This window comes from Schistocerca piceifrons, chromosome 1 (genome assembly GCF_021461385.2).
Source record: "Schistocerca piceifrons isolate TAMUIC-IGC-003096 chromosome 1, iqSchPice1.1, whole genome shotgun sequence".
In the NCBI taxonomy this organism is placed as follows: domain Eukaryota; kingdom Metazoa; phylum Arthropoda; class Insecta; order Orthoptera; family Acrididae; genus Schistocerca; species Schistocerca piceifrons.
This window is the reverse complement of record NC_060138.1, coordinates 23,200,291-23,223,486: the sequence shown is the minus strand read 5'-3', so window position 1 is coordinate 23,223,486 and position 23,196 is coordinate 23,200,291. Positions and strand designations below refer to the sequence as shown.

The 23,196-nt window shown below is 36.9% G+C and overlaps 1 protein-coding gene across 1 annotated transcript in view; it reads left to right on the top strand.

Moving 5' to 3' along the window:
* LOC124784355 (protein spinster) overlaps positions 1-12,347 on the top strand; it is a 314,286-nt gene extending 301,939 nt beyond the window's left edge. The window contains exons 7-9 of the mRNA XM_047254094.1: positions 4,372-4,470; positions 5,199-5,445; positions 7,920-12,347. Of these exons, the coding sequence (XP_047110050.1) occupies positions 4,372-4,470; positions 5,199-5,445; positions 7,920-7,963 (390 nt within the window). The 3' untranslated portion in view covers positions 7,964-12,347. The remainder of the gene's footprint in view (positions 1-4,371; positions 4,471-5,198; positions 5,446-7,919) is intronic.
* The last annotated feature ends 10,849 nt before the right edge of the window (positions 12,348-23,196 follow it).

The following is a 23,196-nucleotide window of genomic DNA, read 5'->3' as shown; positions in this document are numbered from 1 at the left end:
TACTGAACAGGGAACTACTCAGCATGCCACTGTGGGCATGGCTCCAGACTGCTGCTCTACTTTTCCAATCAGAGTAAATGTTCAAATGTAGTACTACCAACTTCAGTACACTTAGTGATCCACTTTTAAAATAACCATACACAGGACAGAAGCATATCTGTGAGGAATGTCACCAGAGGCATCTCCGATGCGGTTGACCGTGTCTGTGGGGTCTGTTGGCACTTTTTGGTACACCATATCTTTTAAATACCCTACAGAAGGGAATCTGGTGACATCAAATCCAGTGACCTGTGAGAACAGTTAATAGGGCCACCACTGCCAATTCACTGACCAGTGTAAACACAGGCTAATATCTTCCATGCTTCAGTAGCGTAATGTGCTGGACAACTGTCGTGCTGAAACCACTTACGTTGTCAAATGTCCAGGGCATCATCCTGGAGTAGTAGCTGTTCCAGAAAGTTTAGTATTTGCATTCATTCAGCATGCCATTGATAAAATATGGAGTTAAGAGTTTGTTACGCATGATAACACACCATACGTTAACTGACCAAGGACGTTGATAGTCAGCTTGCTGTAACCAGTGGGGATTGCCTACATTCAAGTAATACATGTTATGCTGGTTAACACTACCACTGTTTTCTGAATGTAGACTCATTGGAAAATAGTATTCGGCAAAGAACGTAGGGGTCATTCGCATTTGTTGATGTGCCCATTCACAGAACACTACCCCGAAACGGAAATCAGTGTGAAGAAGTTCTTGACACAGTGACAAGTGATAAGGTTTTTGATTGCCGGATACTTACGTGTGGATTGTGGTGCACTGCTGCTAGTTCAGCTATTTCATTAGCTTCTCCTGTAACATGTTTGCTTCATTCCCTTTTGTTGGTCTGTACATTGCCAACAGACATAAAGGCTTTCACAACCTTGTAAAAAGAACGAATCAGAGCGCACTTTCTCTGGAAAATGCTTGGCATAGAAGGCAACAACCAACTCGGCATTTCTCCTACATTCTCCGTAAATCAGGATCATTTCAGTTTTTTCTTCCGTGGTTCCAACATTCGTCATCCACTTGCCTATCTGTTCTCCAAATAATAGGTAGGTGTGGAGGCAATAAATGCTGTACAAGTATTGTAATGCTTAGAGCCACTATCTGTTCTACGTCTGCACAAAACGTGAGCTCCAGTGGTAGTGTACTGCCTGTTATGATACATCATAGATCGCTACATGGCCATGGTGGTGCGTCGAGTAGTCCTATGTTCAATATGTCGGAGGAACAAAACGTTGCAAATGGGGTTTACAGTTAAAAGTTCTGAAATACTGGCCTGTTCTACCCTTGCAGCATAGAGGTGGAACCCATGTGCCATTTGATATGTAAAGGACATTGAGTAGGATATCGTTTCTGTTCTTCTGATTACATCACCGTCTGTGGCGAAGCGAAGAAAATGCTTCAGGCAACACACATGTAGATTTTGCCATAGGACCATAATCTGCAATAAAAAATGCTGTTTCCCATTGAAGATTTCAAAGTTTCACCACACACGCATGGGGCAGGGTGGGATGGGATTTGGGGGGGGGGGGGGGGGTTGAGTGTAGTATTGTTGTATGTCCCCTTCTGAGACAAACAAATTGGAATTATAATTTTTTTGATGTTATGTGTAGTTTTTGAGATATTTCAGTATCTTCAGTTAAAATGAACACCCTGTATATAAGGAGAACGAATGTGTATGGGAGGAACAATATGTCATATGTTTAAATGCCCTGCTGTTGTTGTTAAAACTGGCTGTAGGAAAGAAAACGATACCATATTCTCTCTCTCTCTCTCTCTCTCTCTCTCTCTCTCTCTCTCTCTCTCTCTCTCTCTCTCTTCGAGAGTTTTGGTAATGGCATTAAGTGATGACGTGTTTACAGTTTTTAGACAGTAGTATAGACTTGTTGCACCTATGATTTTCAAACATATGAAAATTTAGTTTTAATCTTTGTTTAACACAAAAACAGAAAAGAAAGTGTTCTCCTTTTCATTCTTATTCATAATGTGTGGACATGTCATTTAAACATGAAGTGAACATTTACAGGCAATATAATTAGTTAAATTCAAAGTTCAGATAAAAAAAGAGACATAAAAATCTTGAAGAAAATGTCCAACAGGAACATGATTACTATTTTTTTTATTTTTGAATACATATTTTGTGTTGCTCATTGCTGCTTTGGGGTCTTTCACTGCCCTCCCTCTCTTCCCTCTATTTCAGAAAATCGAGAAATTCTGCACAACTTTCAGAAAAGTTTATGAACATAAGGAGGTTTTTACAAAATATCTTAATAAGTTTTTGACTGATTTACTTAACACTTTTACATGATACACTAACCAACTGCGAGCAAGAAAACCCTGTGCTGTGCATTGCTTCTTTCAAGAAGTAAAGCTTTCCTCATACAATTTGTTTTTCCTGTGTTACATTCCACAGAATTGTGCACCTTATTTTGTTTCCTGGAAAATGACAAATATCTACCTAAATCCTCTGTTTTATTCGAATTCACGTGTTAGGCTCCATCATAATGCAACAGTGCAGTCTGTGTAGCCTTTTGTTACTCTGCAAGCAAGTAGGTGCTTCAGCCAGTGTAGGAGACAGCAGACAAGAATCTTGTTGTGTTGTTCAGTCTTGTTGAAGTCCGTGAACAATGTGCATCCTAGTTCAGAAAACTGTCTAAAGTAAAGCAATGTATTCAATTAAAATTTCAGTAGTTCGCATCTCAATGTGGTGAGAAAGTGTTTTCAACTGATGGTAAAATACTGTATGCTAAACTATGCAACAGAGAAGTATCCACGGAGAAGTCATTTGACATTCGGCAGCATCTTGCAACAGAAGAACACAAGCATGAGGTACATCTGATTGGGGGGGGGGGGGGGGGGGGTGCTACAGCAAAGGTTCCTAGGGAAATCGTAACTCTCATATTCAACATTCTGTGAAGATCTTTTTTTACAGCTTTCCTTAGTGCTGACATTTCCTTAAGTGAACTGAACCATCAAAAATCTTAGGAATCTGTAGAAAAATACACAGACAAATCTCTTTCCCATTCTTCCACATTAAGGAAGGACTACATCAGCTGAAGCTCTGTTTAAAATAAAAAATAAAAAGTACAAAAAATGGTGTGTCATTTGATGAAACCAGACTCTGTGGGAGATGTAATGCAAATGCCATTGTGGGAAATTTGGAAGAGGATGGTCCAGGCAAAAAGTTCATAATAAACTATGAACATTTTAAAAAGTTAATTTTTCCACCATTAGTAAATTGTTAAACAGATCTGTGGGTCTCATATGGTCCAAAGGCATTAAGTGTGACAATGTACTACTCTTTGTAAAGGATATTGCATCTTATCTGGTGAAAGCTGCCAATTCACTAGAAGCATTATACAGTAAAATGGTGCGTGTGACTTCTTTAGTGCATGCATTACTCAGAGCTGCAGAAGAGATTTGTAGTATATTCAGCAATGATGACAAATTTGTTGGATGTATCTGAAAGGTACTTCTGAAAACCCATTCACACGCTGCAGTATTTTAAGTTGTTAGCCCCAGACATTTCCATATCATCTCCTATTTTGACAATATGGAGGCCCTGGATTGATCCCTGAAACTATTACTGCAAGCACTTCAGTGATATGTGAAGCAGCATTGATTCATGCAACAGCAATCAAGCCGCTTCAGTTGGGCTAGCCCAAGAATTAATGTCTAATACTGAAATTTCAGGCATATTTTAAACATAAAATCATATTTTGGATTTATTCATGTTACCATAATTGCTGTGGATGAATCAGAAGAGCCACTAGCCTAAAGCAGGAAAAAAGTTCTTGAACTATAAAGCTTTGTGGCCTGACAGTAAGAAAACGTTTTTATTTTAAACCTTGCATGAGGTATTAATTGTATATTGTTGCTCAGAGCTCATAAACTGAAATGAAGATGACGATATGAAAAACAAAGGAAAAAATCTTCAGTTACTATGTTCTGGCAAAGTTAAAGAAAAGCATGCTAAAACATCAAATTTGCTTGCTTGTCATGTGCATTTTCTTATTAAACAAATAGTTCATTCTTGTAAACTGACTGACTTATTTTACAAGAGAAATTTTACTTCATTTTAATATTTTAGGTTAGATTTTTTTATATTATTTTGATGACTTTTGTGAATTTTTTGTCACAATAGCATATTTTTGTTCATATTATGGTTATTTTTAGGTAGTAAAAAACCTATCCTTCTTAATAAATACAGACTTTTGCAATCAGTTTTTAGCTCAGCTCAGCTCATTAACCCTATAAAGCAATTGTTTTTTTCTTATACTGCAGTAAAAACCCGTTGTAATAAGACGGGATTAAATTTGTTTCAGTATGTTGTAATACCAACCAGAAGATCAACAGCAGAAGCGTTCCAGATTCTTCTTTCCCATGCTCTAGGTGATGCTGGCAGCCCTTATTTAATTGGTGTGGTAAGTTCCTGTTAACAGTTAACACTCTCTCTCTCTCTCTCTCTCTCTCTCTCTCTCTCTGACTGCATTATTGGCGATCATATTTCTTGCTCTCAATCCAGGAGTATCAATTTTAATAACTTAATCATGTCATTATCACTTATTACAATGTTACAATACCAGAGAAGGAAAGTCACTACTCACCATATAGTGGAGATGCAGAGTCGCAATAGGCACAATAAAAAGTTTCACATAATTAAAGCTTTCAGCCATTAAGGCCTTTGTCAGCAGTAGACACACATACACACGCACACTCACAAAAACGCAACTTGCACACACATCTGACTGTGTGTGTGTGTGTGTGTGTGTCTACTGCTGACAAAGGCCTTAATGGCTGAAAGCTTTAATTGTGTGAATCTTTTTATTGTGCGTATTGTGACTCAGCATCTCTGCTATATGGTGAGTAGTGACTTTCCTTCTCTGGTATTGTTACATTCCATCCTGGATTTTCCATTGTTTGATTATTACAGTGTTATTTAGTCAGTTATTTGTTTCCCCATTCTCTTAATGAGTGTACTAAGAAATAATTGTTTTAAAATATAGATTCTCTGTCATTTTTAAAAATTGCTACAAACTTAGTTACAAGTTATTTTGAAAATACAAGCATTTCATGTATTTTTAATACTGTTAATGAAATTATGTTGAAATTACCTGGTATGTGTGTGTATTTATATGAAATACTTTTCCAGATTTCTGAAGCTCTGAAGACAGCACTAAACAGACCAGATGTTTCTTTACATGCTAATTCCACAATTCTTAGAAATGACACTATGATAATTGGAGTTCATGAAACGGAGGATCCTGTTGTGCGGTTCAAAAGTCTGCAATATGCTCTATTCACAACAAGTTTTGTTGAAGTACTTGGTGGTCTCTTTTTCTTGATAACAGCTCTGTACATAATTCGGGACAGAAAAAAAGCAGAACTGGAACATCAAGGTAATTACAGTTGGATAGGAATGAAAGTTTGTGAATAGAAATGAGATAAGATTGATTGTATTTTTGATATCGTCAAATTTTATTACTGTACAGCTTTTAGATTTCCCGCTGAACTTCACCATTGTAAGTGAATGCTGTATATTTTAACAAGGGAACCTCCCCATCGCACCCCCCTCAGATTTTGTTATAAGTTGGCACAGTGGATAGGCCTTGAAAAACTGAACACAGATCAATCGAGAAAACAGGAAGAAGTTGTGTGGAACTATGAAAAAAAAATAAGCAAAATATACAAACTGAGTAGTCCATGCGCAAGATAAGCAGCATCAAGGGCACTGTTAACTCTGAAGCTCCGTGGTCCCGTGGTTAGCGTGAGCAGTTCCCGAGTGAGAGGTCCTTGGTTCAAGTCTTCCATCGAGTGAAAATTTTACTTTCTTTATTCTCGCAAAGTTATGATCTGTCCGTTCGTTCATTGACGTCTCTGTTCACTGTAATAAGTTTCGTGTCTGTGTTTTGCCACCGCACCGCAAAACTGTGTGATTAGTAGACGAAATGACGTGCCTCTCCAATGGGCACCGAAAACATTTGCTTGCAAGGTCATAGGTCAACCGATTCCTCCACAGGACAACACGTCTGATATATTCTATACGACACTGGTGACGGCATGTGCGTCACCTGACAGGAATATGTTGTCGACCCATCTAACTTGTACACTTGGCGAATGGGTAAAGAGATTCTTCTACCTTGCCGATTTAGGTTTTCTTGTGGATGTGATAATCACTCCCAAAAAAGTGATGAAAACATAAGAGTTTGTCACATGAACTGCAACAAATGAATGCAACAGTTTCACAGTCGCTCAGTTTTCCCTGTGCTCTGTCAAAACATATGTTTTTTGTTTTCAAATTTTTCCGTGTGTAGACCGTCAAATCCTGCATGTGTGCAAGAAAATCTGAACATGTCCTTGAATTTTGGAGAGCGAAGTTGATTATGTTTGAGTGCCTTAACTTTGATAATAGTCTGAAAATAAAAAAAATTTCACTTGAGGGAGGCTTGAACCAAAGACCTTTTGTTTACCAGCTGCTCACGCTAACCACGGGACCACGGAGCTTCAGAGTTTACAGTGCCCTTGATGCTGCCTATCTTGCACATGAACTACTCAGTTTGTATATTTTGCTTTTTTTTTTTTTCATAGTTCCACACAACTTCTTCCTGTTTTCTCGATTGATCTGTGTTCAGTTTTTCAAGGCCTAACCACTGTGCCAACTTGTAATTAAATCTGAGGGGGGTGCGATGGGGAGGTTCCCTTGTAAGTCTATATACAGAAGATTGTTTTTTGAGATTGATTCTGCAGTTCCTTTTCAGCATGAATTATTTGGCAATTGTATAACATTGGCCATTGTTTTATTCATATTGCCATTCAAGTAAATATTTGTAGCTAAGCATTATTTACATAATGGTCCACATGTTTTGATTTAATAGTCAAATTGATCATTGTCATTGTAGTCATCTACTTCTGTGCAACCTTTGGAGCTCTAAAAGCTTTAAAAAAAGGTAATCTGTCATTATCAGCACTGTATATATCATCACTGACCTGCAACAAGGTCATTCAGAATAGTGTAATAATGTAGAAACAGTAGCAAATATTTCATTAAATATCAGCTCAGTTTCAGTATCCACTACCAAAGAATCTCGGTCTTTGGTGAATGACTGCATAACCAAAACAACTTTCAGTCATCTTTACCATCCCCAAATTCCATGCAGAATGTAACAAATGTAATCCATCTAATAGTTGATTTAAAAAACTTATTTTACTTTGATTATGAGCAAATGTTCACAGAGCAATTGCTTTTGATAGCAAAATTTCAGGTTTCATACAACACCTCGACCACATGATTCTTTGGATGCCAAAATCTAAGCTTAATAGCTTTTAATATAATATGTGGATGATCTGGACGGTTCATACGTTTTCAGAACAGCTTGATTTTAAACATTTTTCAATAAGAAATGTGCATAGTTTTTCAGCTTTATCTGAATTGCATCCTGCCAAAACTATAATTGTTTCCTTGAGATTTTCCTGCCTGAATATGATTGACATTTTGAATGGTGTAAGCAGTGGTAGAAAGGACACCTTTCCTGTCATACTGTTCAAGTGTCGAAGGCAACAGACTGCATCCAACCTCTAGTCATTGTCATAGAAACTTGGTCATCTTCATTTCAAACATTTTAAACAGTATGTTATTCCTTTGCTTGAAATGTTCTAGCCACCTGTAGCTTGCAGAACAACTGGCTGTTAAATTTTTTGTAAATCCATCAGCTCTTTCTAGTTTGAACCAAACCAGCAATGGAGTCTACATCTTTGTGTTTAGTCATTAGCATATATTTAATCTCTGAAATGCCAGACTCTTCACAGATATCAGTAGTAGTAGTAGTAGTAGTAGTAATTATTGTTGATGAAATAATTATAAATTTGTTTCTAGGTGCTGAACATCCACAGCCAAGACATCTTTTTGCTGATGACTGAAAGTGGTTTAGGGCTGTAAATCATTACACGGTGTGTTGGGCAGTATTTAAAAGTGCACGCTGTTCCTAATTCCCTATGTGAGTGTGGTCATTTGTTATGTTGTAGTACTGACAGAAACTATGTGCTTACATTGCACCAAGTGCTGGTGAGTTTGATAGTAAATGCAAGTCTGCAGTATATGATGTGAACAGTGCAACAAGGAAATGGTTTAATCAGTTTTAGGGAAATGTGCTCTGCATTGTTACATAATATTTATTGTACTTACCCAGCAGTTAGCAAGGACTGACTAGATGAGCTGTACAGTTAGTGATAAAAATTGAGTGGTTCAAACAAATATTTGTCTTGTCAAAAGAAACATGATAAAAGATTGTGATACTGATATTTCTATTTTTGTGCTGAAAATAATTTGTTGTAACTTTTATCATGATGCAGAAATCTGCGTTATGTAAATGCATCATACACTGGGGCAGAAATTAAATTTCTGTTGCTTTTTACAACATTATCTGTCCGGTTATATCGTAGTGAGAAGTTGGTTGATCAAATTTTTATGTATAATTGTGCAAACGGCATTGGATTATTACGTCAACAGTGAAATGAGTCAAGAACAAAACTGTATCAGTGTCTTAATTTCTGTTGTATTTGTGCACCATTGTTTAACAATTTTGTAAGAATCTATCATTGTTAGCTGAATAATGTTAAGTTGTTCTGTGCCACTTTCTTGACAGTGACTTAAGTTGATACTGTCCATTTGATAACAGCAAAATTTATGTAACTTTTTGCAGAGCAGATATGAAACTGTTTATATTAAACAGTAAACAACATTTCATTGCTGAGCAATGAGCATGATAAACACATGTCCAAGAATTGTTCCATGCCACTTAGATATATATGGATTTTGTGTGAAGTTAGCCTGGCACTCAAAAGTATGTACAGTAATTATTAAACTGAGCACTTCCATGTTTACTCAGTCATCTGGCACTAACAAAGAAAGTCCACTTGCCAAAATACTGAAGTATTCGACAGTTCACCCTGAAATTCAGTTAAAATAAATTCATTAAAATTTTTTCAACCAACAATCAATGGTATATGGATTTTTCATTTTTTACATAGTAATTATCTCATTAATTAATGCCATCTTCCAAAAGAAATTTTTACAGCAAGAAAAATATAAGGTTGTGGTTCCAAACTCGTAACTAAATAAGTAAGTTCAGTGCAGACAATAGAGTGACAACTATAGTGGGGTGGGGGTGGGGGGAGGGGTACTGTGCTGTGTGTATTCTGCTCAGGGTTTTCTATAACATTATTACAGAAGTTTACTGTTCATAATGATGAAAACAATTAACTTAATTGTTCTGTATTACATTACTTCCTTTTATAACAAGATATTAGATATTTACCCTGATGGTAAAAATGCTTTTGCTTTCTCATGTGCATTTGAGTATCTCTTTACCTACTTTTTTCCCCCAGGAGCTAGTAGAATAGATACCTTTTCTGTTAGCTTTTGTCAGACATCATTAAACTGTGGAATCAAAGACTGTATCGTAATTACTGAAAGACTTGGAATTTTCTTTATGAAATTATTGGTTAAGAACATGTGTAAGTTCAAACATGTAAGATGTTTTGGTTATTTGTATAAGAACAGTACTCTTCCACAAAAAGAAGCTTAACATTTTAGTAGCATTTAAGTGTAATTTGACTAAAAGCAAAAGTTTTATTTAATCTGGAATTGTAACATAAATATGTGTTACATATTTTTGGTATCACTGGATGTACATCATTTATTACTGTTCACTGTTATACTCTAAATGCAGTGTTTATTTGTCATCATTAATCTGTAATTCACTTTGTTACTATATTGGCAAGAAAAGGATGTTGTAATTAAGTCTTCAGCATTGGTTTTGATTCTACTGTTACGTAAAACTTGCACAATTGTAAATCTTCAAAGGAATTATTTAACATCAGAAAAAATAACTGATAACATGATTGCATGTAATAACTGTAACAACGGGTGACAAAAAAGAGTAGGAAAGGAGCAAAAGGATGAGGAGGAGGAGGAAGAAATTATTGTTTGTAAGTGTCATTGACAATACGATGTAAATCATTTCATGCCTTATTGAGGTCAAGTTAGAACTACTTGATTTACTACTTACTTTGATAATGAATACCACTATCTTGCCACAGGAGTCTTGCATTGGAAATTTTTTTATATATATGCACTCTGTGTTTTTATTAAATGATTCTGAAGATTGTCATCTCGGCATTTGCTAAAAGAATTGCCGGTTAATTTAGTTTGCATTATGTTACTGCCCCCTCCTCCACACCTTTCCTTCCACTTGATTATTTGATAGTATGACATTTGATAGTACCACATTTGTCACATAACTAATCTTTCCCAATTTCCCATGGGAACTGTGTTAAATATCTCCTGACGAAACTTAACTCGCCCACTGGATCCCAAATATCTAGTTAATTTGTAAGTAAACTCATGTAGATATTGCCAGCAGTAATGTTTCAGCTGGTTAACACCAGCTGTCATTAAAACTAAATGTTTCATTAAGGCACTTCATGAAGATGGTGGAACAGTGTTTGACCTACTGCTCACCTAGCATCAATCTCTTTCAATTTTCGATAGCTTTCTGCAGAATTTCAATGGCATGAGTACCATTAGGAAAAATATTGTAGACATAACATAACTCACAGGTTGAGTATTGTCCATAAATGCTGGAAATAAAAGCTAGAGTTGAATTCCAGCCCACAGTTAGCATTATATCATAGTCTGATTTTAGTGGATACCATCTACTATATTATGCTTCCAAATTATTGTGATATACAAATCCAGCCAGTATACAAAATAATTGGACTATACTGTTAAGAAAAGTGGAATTTGTAGAAAAACAACTTTTTCATCATCAGCCATTTGTCACCTACTCCCGGATAAAGGCCGCCTCTTCACTTTCACATGCACTGCTGTTTTCAGTTAATCCTCTATGTTTGCAAATACCATTGTCTACCTTCCTCCCACTAAATAGTCAACTTAGTCTCTTTTTAGCTCTTTGAATGTAATAAAGGGCTTCTATGGTACAATGACCATCCATTTACTTGACTTCTTGTGACGCCCCCCTAAATTTCATTTTCACCACAGTTTTAGTTATGTCTCCTACTCCCATTTGCTTCCTGATACATTTCTTTATTTTTGTATAGTAATTGTCAACATGCACCACTCATTTGTTCATTGTTGTCAGATTAAAAGATCCATGTTTAACTGACATTAGTCAAAACTGATAATACACACTGATTCAGAAACATCAGAATCTCCAGTATGAAGACAGTAAATTATGAAAACAGTCCAGGTCAGTTTTATTCTTCTGTTGGGGTTTTTGTGTATCAAGTTGTTTCCTTTGATGTGGTCTAAATGCAAAAACTCATCAACTAGTTTGATGACTTAATTGTTTATTGACCAGGGGGAGAGGTTACAAATACTTGCTTGGCTATCTAGATCTAAATTTCCATAGTTATTCTAAATCAGTCATGACAATGCCGGGATGCTTCCTCTGAAGAGGATGGGACTCATTTACTAAATTGTGCTTCCTTAATCTGAGCTTGTGGTCTCTCTCTAATAATGATAAATGCTAATCTCCCTTTCTTTCATGAAGATTCTTATAGACATGATGTGTGAATGAATGAATAGTAAATGTTTTCGCAAAGCCTGACAGCTAGAATCCACATCTAAAATAAATCCTCTGGATGTATGTTAACCTGATTAACTAAACAGCATTCTCAAAGGTAATCAAATGACCTGTAACATTGTGTCCACCACACAGAGGATACATGTCAATTTATAGATCTAGGTCCCTATATTTGATTACATTTGTGTCACTAATGACATGTTAACATCTATGTATTTTAGCTGTCTTGATATCTTGCACGCTAAATGCATCTTACGACTATCTGGGTTCTAAACAGAAGGAAACCTATTGTGGCAGTAAGTGTGAAACAAAACTATGGGAGTAGCATGATAGAAATCCTGTCTTTTAAAATAAGTTATTACTAATTATTTTTCTCAAATGATGACTTTCTAAGAAACTTCATGTTATGGCAGTTTACAAATTTTTATTTTAAATGCACATAAGGTGTAGCAAAGAAAGACAAGTTCTAATGTCATGATCCTTAAAATCAATTATATCTGGATTTGAATAATCTTTATTTTACAAACTATATCACATTTCTTGTAAATAGTGTCTGAAATTCACAAATTTTTATTTTGTAAATTATAACTGCTCTTGTGAAAATATAGCAGAGCAGAGCCAAGACTGACTAGTGTAAGGAAATTTAATCCTGTCTGTAAAAATTCAAATGGTGAAATAAAGTAAACTATATATTTGTACATTATCTTCATTTAATGACATGTGTTACCTGAGGCATCTTAATTTGTATGATTTGGATATACTGAGGGATCCAAATTGCAGTTATAAGCAAAGCAGAACTTGGAATTTATTAATATAATTTGAGTTCGAACAGCTTATAAAGCCACCTGTAACTTTTTTGGTAATTCTATCATCCTTATTAACTGCACACTTTCATTTAAGTCTCCATTATGGCAGCTTCCCTGAAAGGTATGGTTGGTAACTCGTGTCAATGCGACAGCATTTGATCTGGAGGGAAGTAGTTCAAATCTCAGCACTGGATATTTATATATCTTTATATATCTTTCCTGACGAGGCAACCATTGGTTGCGAAAGCTAGAATTTTGTGTGTATGTTTGTGTTTGTTTGTGTGTCTGTCGACCTGCCAGCGCTTTTGTTCAGGAAAGAGGGAAGGAGAGGGGAAGACGAAAGGAAGTGGGTTTTAAGGGAGAGGGTAAGGAGTGATTCCAATCCCGGGAGCGGAAAGACTTACCTTAGGGGGAAAAAAGGACAGGTATACACACGCACATATCCATCCATATGTGCGTGTGTGCGAGTGTATACCTGTCCTTTTTTCCCCCTAAGGTAAGTCTTTCCGCTCCCGGGATTGGAATGACTCCTTACCCTCTCCCTTAAAACCCACTTCCTTTCGTCTTCCCCTCTCCTTCCCTCTTTCTTGATGAGGCAACAGTTTGTTGCGAAAGCTTGAATTTTGTGTGTATGTTTGTGTTTGTTTGTGTGTCTATCGACCCCTGCCAGCGCTTTCGTTTGGTAAGTCACCTCATCTTTGTTTTTATATATAATTTTTCCCACGTGGGAATGTTATATATATATATCCCAAACTCTTTGCCTTTACATATGTCTGCTTGTGTCTGTGTATGTGTGGATGGATATGTGTGTGTGTGCGAGTGTATACCTGTCCTTTTTTCCCCCTAAGGTAAGTCTTTCCGCTCCCGGGATTGGAATGACTCCTTACCCTCTCCCTTAAAACCCATATCCTTTTGTCTTTCCTTCTCCTTCCCTCTTTCCTGAGGAGGCAACCATTGGTTGCGAAAGCTAGAATTTTGTGTGTATGTTTGTGTTTGTTTGTGTGTCTATCGACCTGCCAGCGCTTTTGTTTGGTAAGTTTCATCATCTTTATATATATATATATATATATAGTGTGTGTGTGTGTGTGTGTGTGTGTGTGTGTGTATTACAATGGCATGTAGTCAAAAAGTGGAGGGGGTTGGGTTGTGGCAGACATTTACTGGTCAGTTCTGTCCTGCCACCCCACTTCCCTGCTCCCCACTATTGGATTCAGTGAAAGATGGGTTGATATTGTGATAGTGAACATTTTAATTCAGTTGAAACTGGTATTTATGAGCAACGAAAACCAGTAAGGAATAAAAGTACAGAGAAATGACTGCAAGAATAAAAAGATTTTTAAAAGTGGCTTCTGCACGATATGCAGTTGTCTACGTCACTCGGTATTCTAGCTACTACATTCTGTTGAATATATACTTTATTTACTATAGGTGCATCACATCAGAAGATAATTCCATAAGACAACAAAGCAAAATAGTGTTAAATTAGCCAGTACTCTTGTATTTAGGACAACACAATGAGAGAGACTTCTATATGCTAAACATGCAGAACTTAATTTTGTATTTATTTTGCTTTGCTGATGGAATTAACTTTCCATCCAGTTGAACCCCAAGGAATTTGACACACTGTGTTTAAACTAGTGTATGATCAATAATATTTTCTTCTGATGATATTAAAGGAAATTTTTACCTATTTTAAATTTCACAGTAAGAAGCTGCATGAGATTTAAGATATATGCTGTTTGTTGTGAACTATTTGTAGTCCTATAGTAGAAGTAGTAGTAGAAGTTCATTGTCTTGTAACATACAATTTCAACCCATTGACTTAAAGTTCAGGAGACTCGTCAAAACAGAAAAACTGGTTTACAATTTTCCTTGAAATATACAGTACTGAATAATTATGTAATTAAGCAATTAACAATTTTTCTTCAAAAGTAACAAACTTTTAAGATTAACAGTCCTAAGTACTTGCTCTCTCCTGCTCAAATTTTCAGGTTGTCATTTATGAATTCTTCTACTTAATAGTAACATTTCTGCACTAGTTTCTCATATAAGGATTTTTTCAGTGTTTCTAAATTTATGCTGAGCAATTCTCTTCCTTTCACTTTGTTATAAATCTTTGTACTCATATAATGTGGAGTTTGAGCATAAAGTTTTAAACAGTTGGTGGGCAGCATAAAATTATTTTGATTTCTGGTGTAGTAATCATGTTGAAAATGGTTTGCTACAAATAAATCAGGTTATTTATTTATTTCGCATTCCATAGATCCATATGGGAACATATCCTTGGATATAGAACGAGCCAAGGTTTTCACAGATTATTGTTTTGTGCACAGATACATTGATCTTATCATTAGTTTAAAGAAACTATGAAGTTTAGCATATACCATTACATATTAGTTAAGATACAGGACATCTGAAAGAATATACTGTCATACATAAATTTGGGTATTGTTCTTAAGTTATACAGGCATCATATACAGACATATATATATTTGGCTATTGTATTAAGTTACACTGTACTTACAGAGTATGAGTAATCAATTGTGGAGGTCACACAGTAAGGTTTAACCACAAACAAGAGATTCTATGCATTTTTGCTAAGAAATTCATCAATACTGTAACAAGATTCATCTAAAAGGAACTGCTTCAGATTTTCTTTTAACTTTGGCATGTTTCCAACCAGTTCTTTAATGTGCGGTGGGAGGGCATTAAAAATCTTGGTGACACTGTATAAAACCCCCTTCTGGACCATGCTTTTCGTTTTTAGCTCATAATGGATATCCAGTTTCCTTCGGTTATAACTGTGGTATGAGCTATTGATTTTGAATAAGTTGCTATTTTTTGAAACAAAGCACATAGGGGAAAAAATATATTGGGCAGGTGTAAGGATTTGTAGAGCTATAAACAGATCCCTGCACGAGTGCCTAGGATGTACTCCACACATAATTCTTATTACTCGCTTCTGTGCATGGAACACTTTTTTTGCTATTGGTTGATTTCCTCAAAATATTATACCATAGGCCATAAGTTGGCGAAAATAGCCAAAATATGCAGTTTTGATTGTGCTCATTTCCCTAGTGTTTGAAATTATTCTTAAGGCAAATGTTGCTGAGCTTAGCCTTTTGCACAGATCTTGAATATGGTGGTGACACTTCATTATGTTATCTATAAGCAGACACAAGAATTTGGAGGACTCAACCTTCAAAATCTCGTGCTCACCCATTTTTAGGTTCATTTCATTAGTAACATTTGTGTTAGAAGAGAAATGAATGTAATTTGTCTTTTTTAGGTTGACTGTAAGGCCAATGGTTTCAAACCAGTTTGTCAAATCTGAAAAAGCTTTATTTGCAGCCTCATTTGACACATTCCCTGAGAGATTATTAACTGATAAAGTGGTGTCGTCAGCAAACATGGGTATTTTCCCATATTCTGTACATAGTGCTAAGTCACTTATAAATATTAGAAAGAGCAGTGGGCCCAATACTGAGCCTTGAGGAACTCCTGCAGTAATGGAGTCCCATTCTGAAAATACCTGGCCACCATGCAGTCCTTCCACGATTACTTTCTGCTTTCTACCACACAGATAGGATTCAAGCCACGTGCCTACAGTTCCACCCATTCCTAGGGTCTTAGCTTTACTCAAGAGAATATGGCGACTTACACTGTCAAAAGCTTTTGACAGGCCACAAAATATTCCAACCGTCATCATATTATTATTTATGGGTTCCATAACATTGTCAACAAAGGCATGTATAGCATTCATGGTTGATACCCCTTTCCGAAAGCCAAACTGGCTATTGCTGAGGATGTTATATTTACTAAGATGCTCAACCATTCTGCTATGCATAAATTTCTCTAGTACCTTGGAGAAAACTGAGAGTAATGAAATTGGTCGATAGTTTGTAGTCTCAGTCTTTTCTCCCTTTTTATAAATTGGTCGTATAAGCCCATATTTTAGCCTGTCGGGAAAAACACCTTCTTCCAATGACTTATTACTAATATGGCAGAGGACTGTACTTATTTGTTTACAACAGTATTTACATTTTAAAGACATAATTATTTTTTCTGATTTTATCACTGCAGTTTTTCGAAGATGCATCTCATCTATATTATTAGTTAAGGTGTTATGCAAGTATTCTGTAGCTTTCTTTACAGAACCCTGGCATTCCATTTGGTTAGTGACTGTTCGGAAATGATTGTTAAAGATATTAGCCACCATTTCTGGAGCATCCACCGAAAGGCTCCCAGTTCTTAAGCTAATCACTTCTTTGGCAGATAGGCTTTCCCCGTTTTGCTTTTAACATATTTCCATATGGTTTTCATTTTGTTATTTGATTTGTCAATTTCCTTTTTTAGATACGTACTTTTAGATTTCTGGATCACTTTCCTTAATATCTTAAGAGTACACTTTATATTGCCCCATCACTGCAATATCGTTAGACTGTCTGGCTGAGGCATACAATTCTCTTTTTGTTTTACATGAAATTTTGATGCCCTGGGTAATACATGGCTTAAATGCAGGGTTAAATTGATTTTCTCTGACTCTTTTATTTGGAAACACCTCCTCAAAAAGATTTGATGTTAAATTAATAAATACATTAAATTTTGTGTCGACATCTGTTGAGTTGAATACTTCAGACCAGTCTACTAACTGTAGCTTCTGCCTGTATGTCTCCATTGTTTCTTTATTTATTGGTCTCACATTTTTCCAGATAGCTTTTGGTTTTCTGTTAAGATTTAAATGGGGGATTGTCAGAAGTATAGCATCATGGTCTGAAACCCCAGTTAGGACTTGACTGACTGCCAAGCTACTGTGCCTAGACTTATCAACAAACACATTATCAGTTAGAGTACTGGAGTGGTCAGTTACCCTAGTGGGAAATTCAACTACTTGCATTAGATTGTAACAGCTCATTAGTTGCTCCAGCTCCATTCTGTCACAACTTTCATTCAGGAAATTTACATTAAAGTCACCTAGTATTATGACTGAAATGTTTTTTCTGTACAATTTTGATAACATTGCTTCAATCTGTTTGAGAAAGATTCCTAGATTCCCAGTAGGTGTTCTATAAATTGATAATATGACTACTATTTGTTGCCAGTTCTATACCACACACTTCAAAGTGCTGCTCAATACAAAATTTGCTTACATCAAGAGTTCTAAATACTACCTTATTTCTAACATAAATCACTGTTCTGCCCCTCTCCATGTTGGATCTGCAATATTAAGATGCTAAACTGAATCTGTCTAAGCACAACATCTGAATACCACAAGTGACATGATGTTCAGTGAAGCATAGTATATCTGGTTGCTTTTCTCTTTCAATATCATTTATGTTTATTAGTAGCGGGTCTAGTGAATTTTTAAGTCCTCTTAGGCCAATGTTCTGATAAATAATTGTGAGTGGTTTAGTCTTTCTTAAATCTGCGCCATTTTTACAATTAGGCTTACCTGGTATCAGGGTACTTTCACTGTGGACATGAAGGCCTACTGCTGGCTTGAGCTTCGGAACTTCTTCTATAGCCTCTTCCTCTGCATTGAATGATACCAAAAATCCTCCTGGAGCCTGGAAGTTATCTTTCTTCTTGACTGCTTCACCACTTTTATGGTCGCTGCTGGAGATTCCAATGGTTCTGTCTGGCTGGTGTTGAACACTCTGTATGTTGCTGGCACAGGATACAGTATGTGAGTGAGTTGGCAAATCCGATGAGAACGAACTGTTTTCGTAAATTAGGGTACTTAGTTTGATCTTTTCTGTAATCAGTTCGTTTAATCTTTCACACAAAAATCACTTCCCCTCATAGTTAAAATGTAATCCATGTACAGTATGCACGCATTTATTTAATGTTGCTATATCCAAAATCGAACATTTTTCATATCTTGAACAAAGCAGTTTAATCCTTGCATTTGTTTTTCTGATCTCTTTGTTAACACACAAATGGTATGTTAAATCATGCCGATGTGGAATGGTAGCAACAACAGTATTTTTAGTTTTGTTTTGTTCTAGAAACATGGACAAGCCTTCGACACAGGTCTCAGCTTCATTAAACGCCACGTCATTTGCGCCTGCTATACATATGATAAAATCATTGTCCAGCAACATCTTGCATTCTAAGTCTACATTTGCTACGATGTTTTTGGTTCTTGCTCCTGGCTTCACCACACTGCTTACTTGGATTTTATTGTTTACACTTTGCAGGGTTTCCGCTTACTTTCTTCCGTGGCTATCAGCAAGCAAGAGAATGTAGCACTTCGATTTGGATTATGGAGTGAATTTACAGTTGTCATCGCACAGTTTATTGGGCTTGTTTATCTTGTTAACTGTCTTCTTTCCACTTGTCTTGACTGTTTCACTACCTTTGGTTACAGGGCTTCGATTTATGTGATAACTGTGTACAGAGATAATCAGCTCATATATGTATAGTGAGGGAACACTTAGTATATTTAGACTTTTTAGGAGTGGGTGACATGATTTTCATTGCCCTACATTGTGCATATTTCTAATGATGGTTTTCTGAAGTTTTAGTATTTAACACATATGGTTTGAGTTACCCCAAAATACAATTCCATACCTTATCACTGACTCAGAGTAGCTGTGATATACTACTTTTCTTATGCACATACTGGTAGCATTGTACAATATTCTCATTGCAAATGCTATGCTATTTAATTTATTTGCAAGGTACTGTATATGTGATCCCCATGATAGATTTTTATCTACTTGCAGTCCTAGGAATTTCACACAGCTAGCTTCCTGGAAATACTGGTTTCTGTGGCTGATCTGAATATCATTTAATTATGCTTGTTTTGTTTTAAATTGCATTAACTCAGTGACACTCATTATTAAGTGGCAGATCATTATTGTAAAACAAAAACAGGATGGGACCCAAGACAGCTATCATCTGGGTCCCTGATTAGTTTACTTGACATCAGCAAACATTACACTTTTTAAGGGTCCTTCAGAGTGTTTCAAAGATACTTTATGTAGGTTATGAACAGAAGCAAACCAACTATCACATCTTGTGAGACTGCGTGTGCCATGTACTCCCTTTCCAAGTTTAGATGTATTTCTGTGGCACAATCTGTCTAATAACCCAATACACCAAATATTTATCCAGTGGACATGTATCGAACAAAGTGGAGTTGTGGGAAGCACGCTGGATTTGCATTCAGGAGGAACATTGTTCAAATCCATGTCCAGCCATCCAGATTAAGGTTTTCTATAATTTCTGTAAGCTAGGATAGCTTGTTTGAAAGGGTGGAGCTGATTTCTTGCCCCATTCTTGAGTCAATCTGAGCTTGTATTCCATCTCTAATGACCTCAATGTTGGTGGGACATTAAACCTTAATCCGTCTTTCTTCCTTCCTTTCATGGTATATGTGACCTGTAATTGGAAAAGTGTGTCGTGATGATCTCTCCACTGGTAAAAGATTCTGGATTAGTCCCCTGTATCAGTCTCTGGTAGGGAACTGCCAAGAGTGAGCAGACCATGAGAAAAAGATTGAATAACCAATGTAAGGAATACCTTCTACGAGACAGTGTGCGGAATGTCAGAAGTCTGAGTGTGGTAGGGAAGTTAGATAGTCTCAATCTAGATCTCATTTAAGTGAAATGGAAGGAAACAAGGATTTCTGATCAGACATACATAATTAATACAAACAGCAGCAGAAAATGTTATAACCAGAGAAGAATTTGTTATGAATAGAAAGCTAGGGCAGAGAGAGAGTCATTTTGAACAATTGAGTGATAGGATTTTTCACATCAGCTACTGTTAACAGGAGTTCAGGTATACATGCCGATGTCACAAGCAAGGAGATGAAGAGCAAGGGAAAGTATATGAGGATATTAAAATTTTAATTCAGTATGTAAATGAACATGTGTCAGATTACTCATTTCAGCATCGCTACAGGTTTATCCACGGACACTGAGCTCTCTTGCTCACCTTCCCTAGCAGACACAGTTCAGCGGGAGATGGCTGGTGGCTTTTATGGAAGACCACTACCCCATCTGGGTCCAGGAGTATGAGTGAGACAAGAGTAAGTCTAATAGTTATTTAGTTAATATTTAGTATTTTATGGGTCATCAGTGCCTACATCAAATAAAGTGAGACAAGGGCAATGAGACTCTGTAAAAAAACGAAAAGTTTGAAAACCAAACCTTATCAACTAAGAAGAATTTGAAATACAAGAATTAGATAAAATCAAGTATGAAATACTAGTAGTATAAAGGCTAGGTTACTGTGACCAGGTAAAAAGATGGAATAACCAATGTAAGGATAACATGGAAATGATGAGTGACGAAGCCAGTATGCGACATGCTAAAATCTCGAACTCAAGATTTTGGGAAGGAACCCTAACAACGCACACAACCTTAAAAAATGAACCACACTCACCTTAGTGTCATTTAAAATAGAGGGCAGGTCGTGGTGGATCAAAAGTCTGCTCTCAGTTGTCATATAAAACACACTCAATTAAAATAATGCTGCATTGACACCCATGTTCCACGCGTTTCATGCACTGATGACTCGTCATAACATAAGAGAAAGCCCAGGGCCCTGAGGACAGCAAACAGTTATGCATAGTAAATCTAAAAATGCTCTGGGAGAGGGTATTTCACCTTTTTTTTAAAAGTGAGAACAGCAAGCCCCATTGTTAAAAAAGATAAATTAAAACAAGAGTGGGTGCTACTAAAACCAACACACAGATTTCTCCAAACAGAACTTGAAATCTATAGTTTCCTCTTCCCTCTTTCCTCTAGCAGCCTGATAGTTAAATGCAGTTGTCTAATCGTTGCAAAGTTGGAGGACAAACAAGATGGAGAAGTCATCCGTGAGAAAGGAGCACTGCGCAGGACTCCTTACATGGATGTAATAGTGTTGATTGTGGTGTAGAGTTCTGTTACACTTAAAAAACTTCAGACAGGACAATCCTGACCCTGTATCTTAAATAGCTGTCTCATAGGAAGGTGTGTATGAAAGAGAGGAGATGTCTAATGAAAAAAAGGTGCAACAAAATATTATGCCTCCAGGTGGTACTGTAGGCCTTTTCCAAATCAAAGTGTTGCTTACAGAGGAAAGCCTATTGAACTGCTGCTTCTAACAAGATCAGGTTATTGCGTGTGGAATGATACCTCCTGAACTTAACACTGGGGGCGACTTATTAGTAGTGACTACCTCTTAAACGCAAACCGGAAGTGACTTATTATTAGTGATATGGTTTTGAGAATCCACACTAGGTGTCAGTTAACAATATGCTCCAGTATCTTTCCTACACAGTTAGTGAGACCAACACTATGATAAATACTAGGGTAATTATTATCCTTCGCCGATTTTAAAATTGGGATTAAAGTAGGTTCTTTTCATGGATTAAGAAATAATCCGGTCTGTCATATTTCACTAAATACTGGAGGACTTCCTCAGCTGATGTGTTGACCACTTTATCATACTGTTTGTCATTATGTCATGGCCAGGCACAGTATCGCAAGCTACTGACAATGCTGAATCCAACTCCCAAAAAAGCCAGTCGGATCCTTCCATGTTGGCAGAACAAAAATCCCAAGCAATGTTTTCCTGTATAGCTCGATAATGACAGAATGCTGGAGCCTCGCTACAAGCTGATGAATGGTTTTATAAAATCCAGTTATTGTCCGGGTGATCTCACTAGGCATTGTTAAGAGGCACCTTTGTTCTTGTTCTGAAGCTAATGACAGTTGCGAGTGCCATCAGGAAATCATGCTAACAGTTTCAGATACTTTATTTGAAGGTTTCGGTCTACTGCTGGAGTTCAGGAACTCTCACCTCAATCTCTTCTTGTTCTTCCTGGTTATTCTCCTCATCTTTGCCATAGTCACCCAGAATATTGCAAGATTCTCATCTGTAGGGCAGTGAATGAAGCTTCACATAGCTACCTTCCTGTCTCTGATTGCAGAACAACATTTGATCATTCCACCAAGGGATAAATTCCTCCTAGGTGTTCCCAAAGACTTAAGGAAGGAGGCATCAGCAGCTTGTTGAATATGGCTGTAATGTCATCTGTCCACTCCTAGACACATCAAAATTCCTCGAAGGCAGTTAACCTTTCAGAACAACCAGCACTATGGCCTCTTTTCAGAATCGGCTCCATTTGGCAAATAGACCCAGATGGGGTAGTGCTCTTCCATAAAGGCCACAAGCCATCTTCCACCGAACAGTGTCTGCAAGGGCAGGCAAGCAAGAGTGTCTGTGGATGAACCAGTAGCGATGCTGGAATGAGTAGTCTGACACACGTTCATTTGTATGATGCTTTCAGTTTGTGTTATCCTCAATTTTTTGACTCCTGGCAAATGTGGTGCTGCATCCCCATAGTCCGCTGTGTGCATTAAGATCTCCTAAGAGGAGAAAGGGATGATGCAGTTCAGCAACAAGCCGTTTGAGGTTCTCACTGTTAGTGGGTTCATGGGGCAGCAGGTACACACAGCATACCATGACATGAACTCAGGGCTTTATAATGACAGCCACAGCTTGCAGAATTGTGCTTAAGGGCACAAGCAAGGATTGGAATGCATCCTTGATGAACATCGCTACCCAACCTTTCACCCTGTCATCAGTGAGGTCATCTTTCCTGTGAAGTTATAGTCTTAAGTACAAGTGTGTCAGTATTTTTGAAATGAGTCTCTTTGAGAATTAAGCAGAATAGCCTAGCCTATATGACAGTGGTGTCCTACCTGTGGTCCACAGACTGCCCAAGAAGTGAGCATCTGTC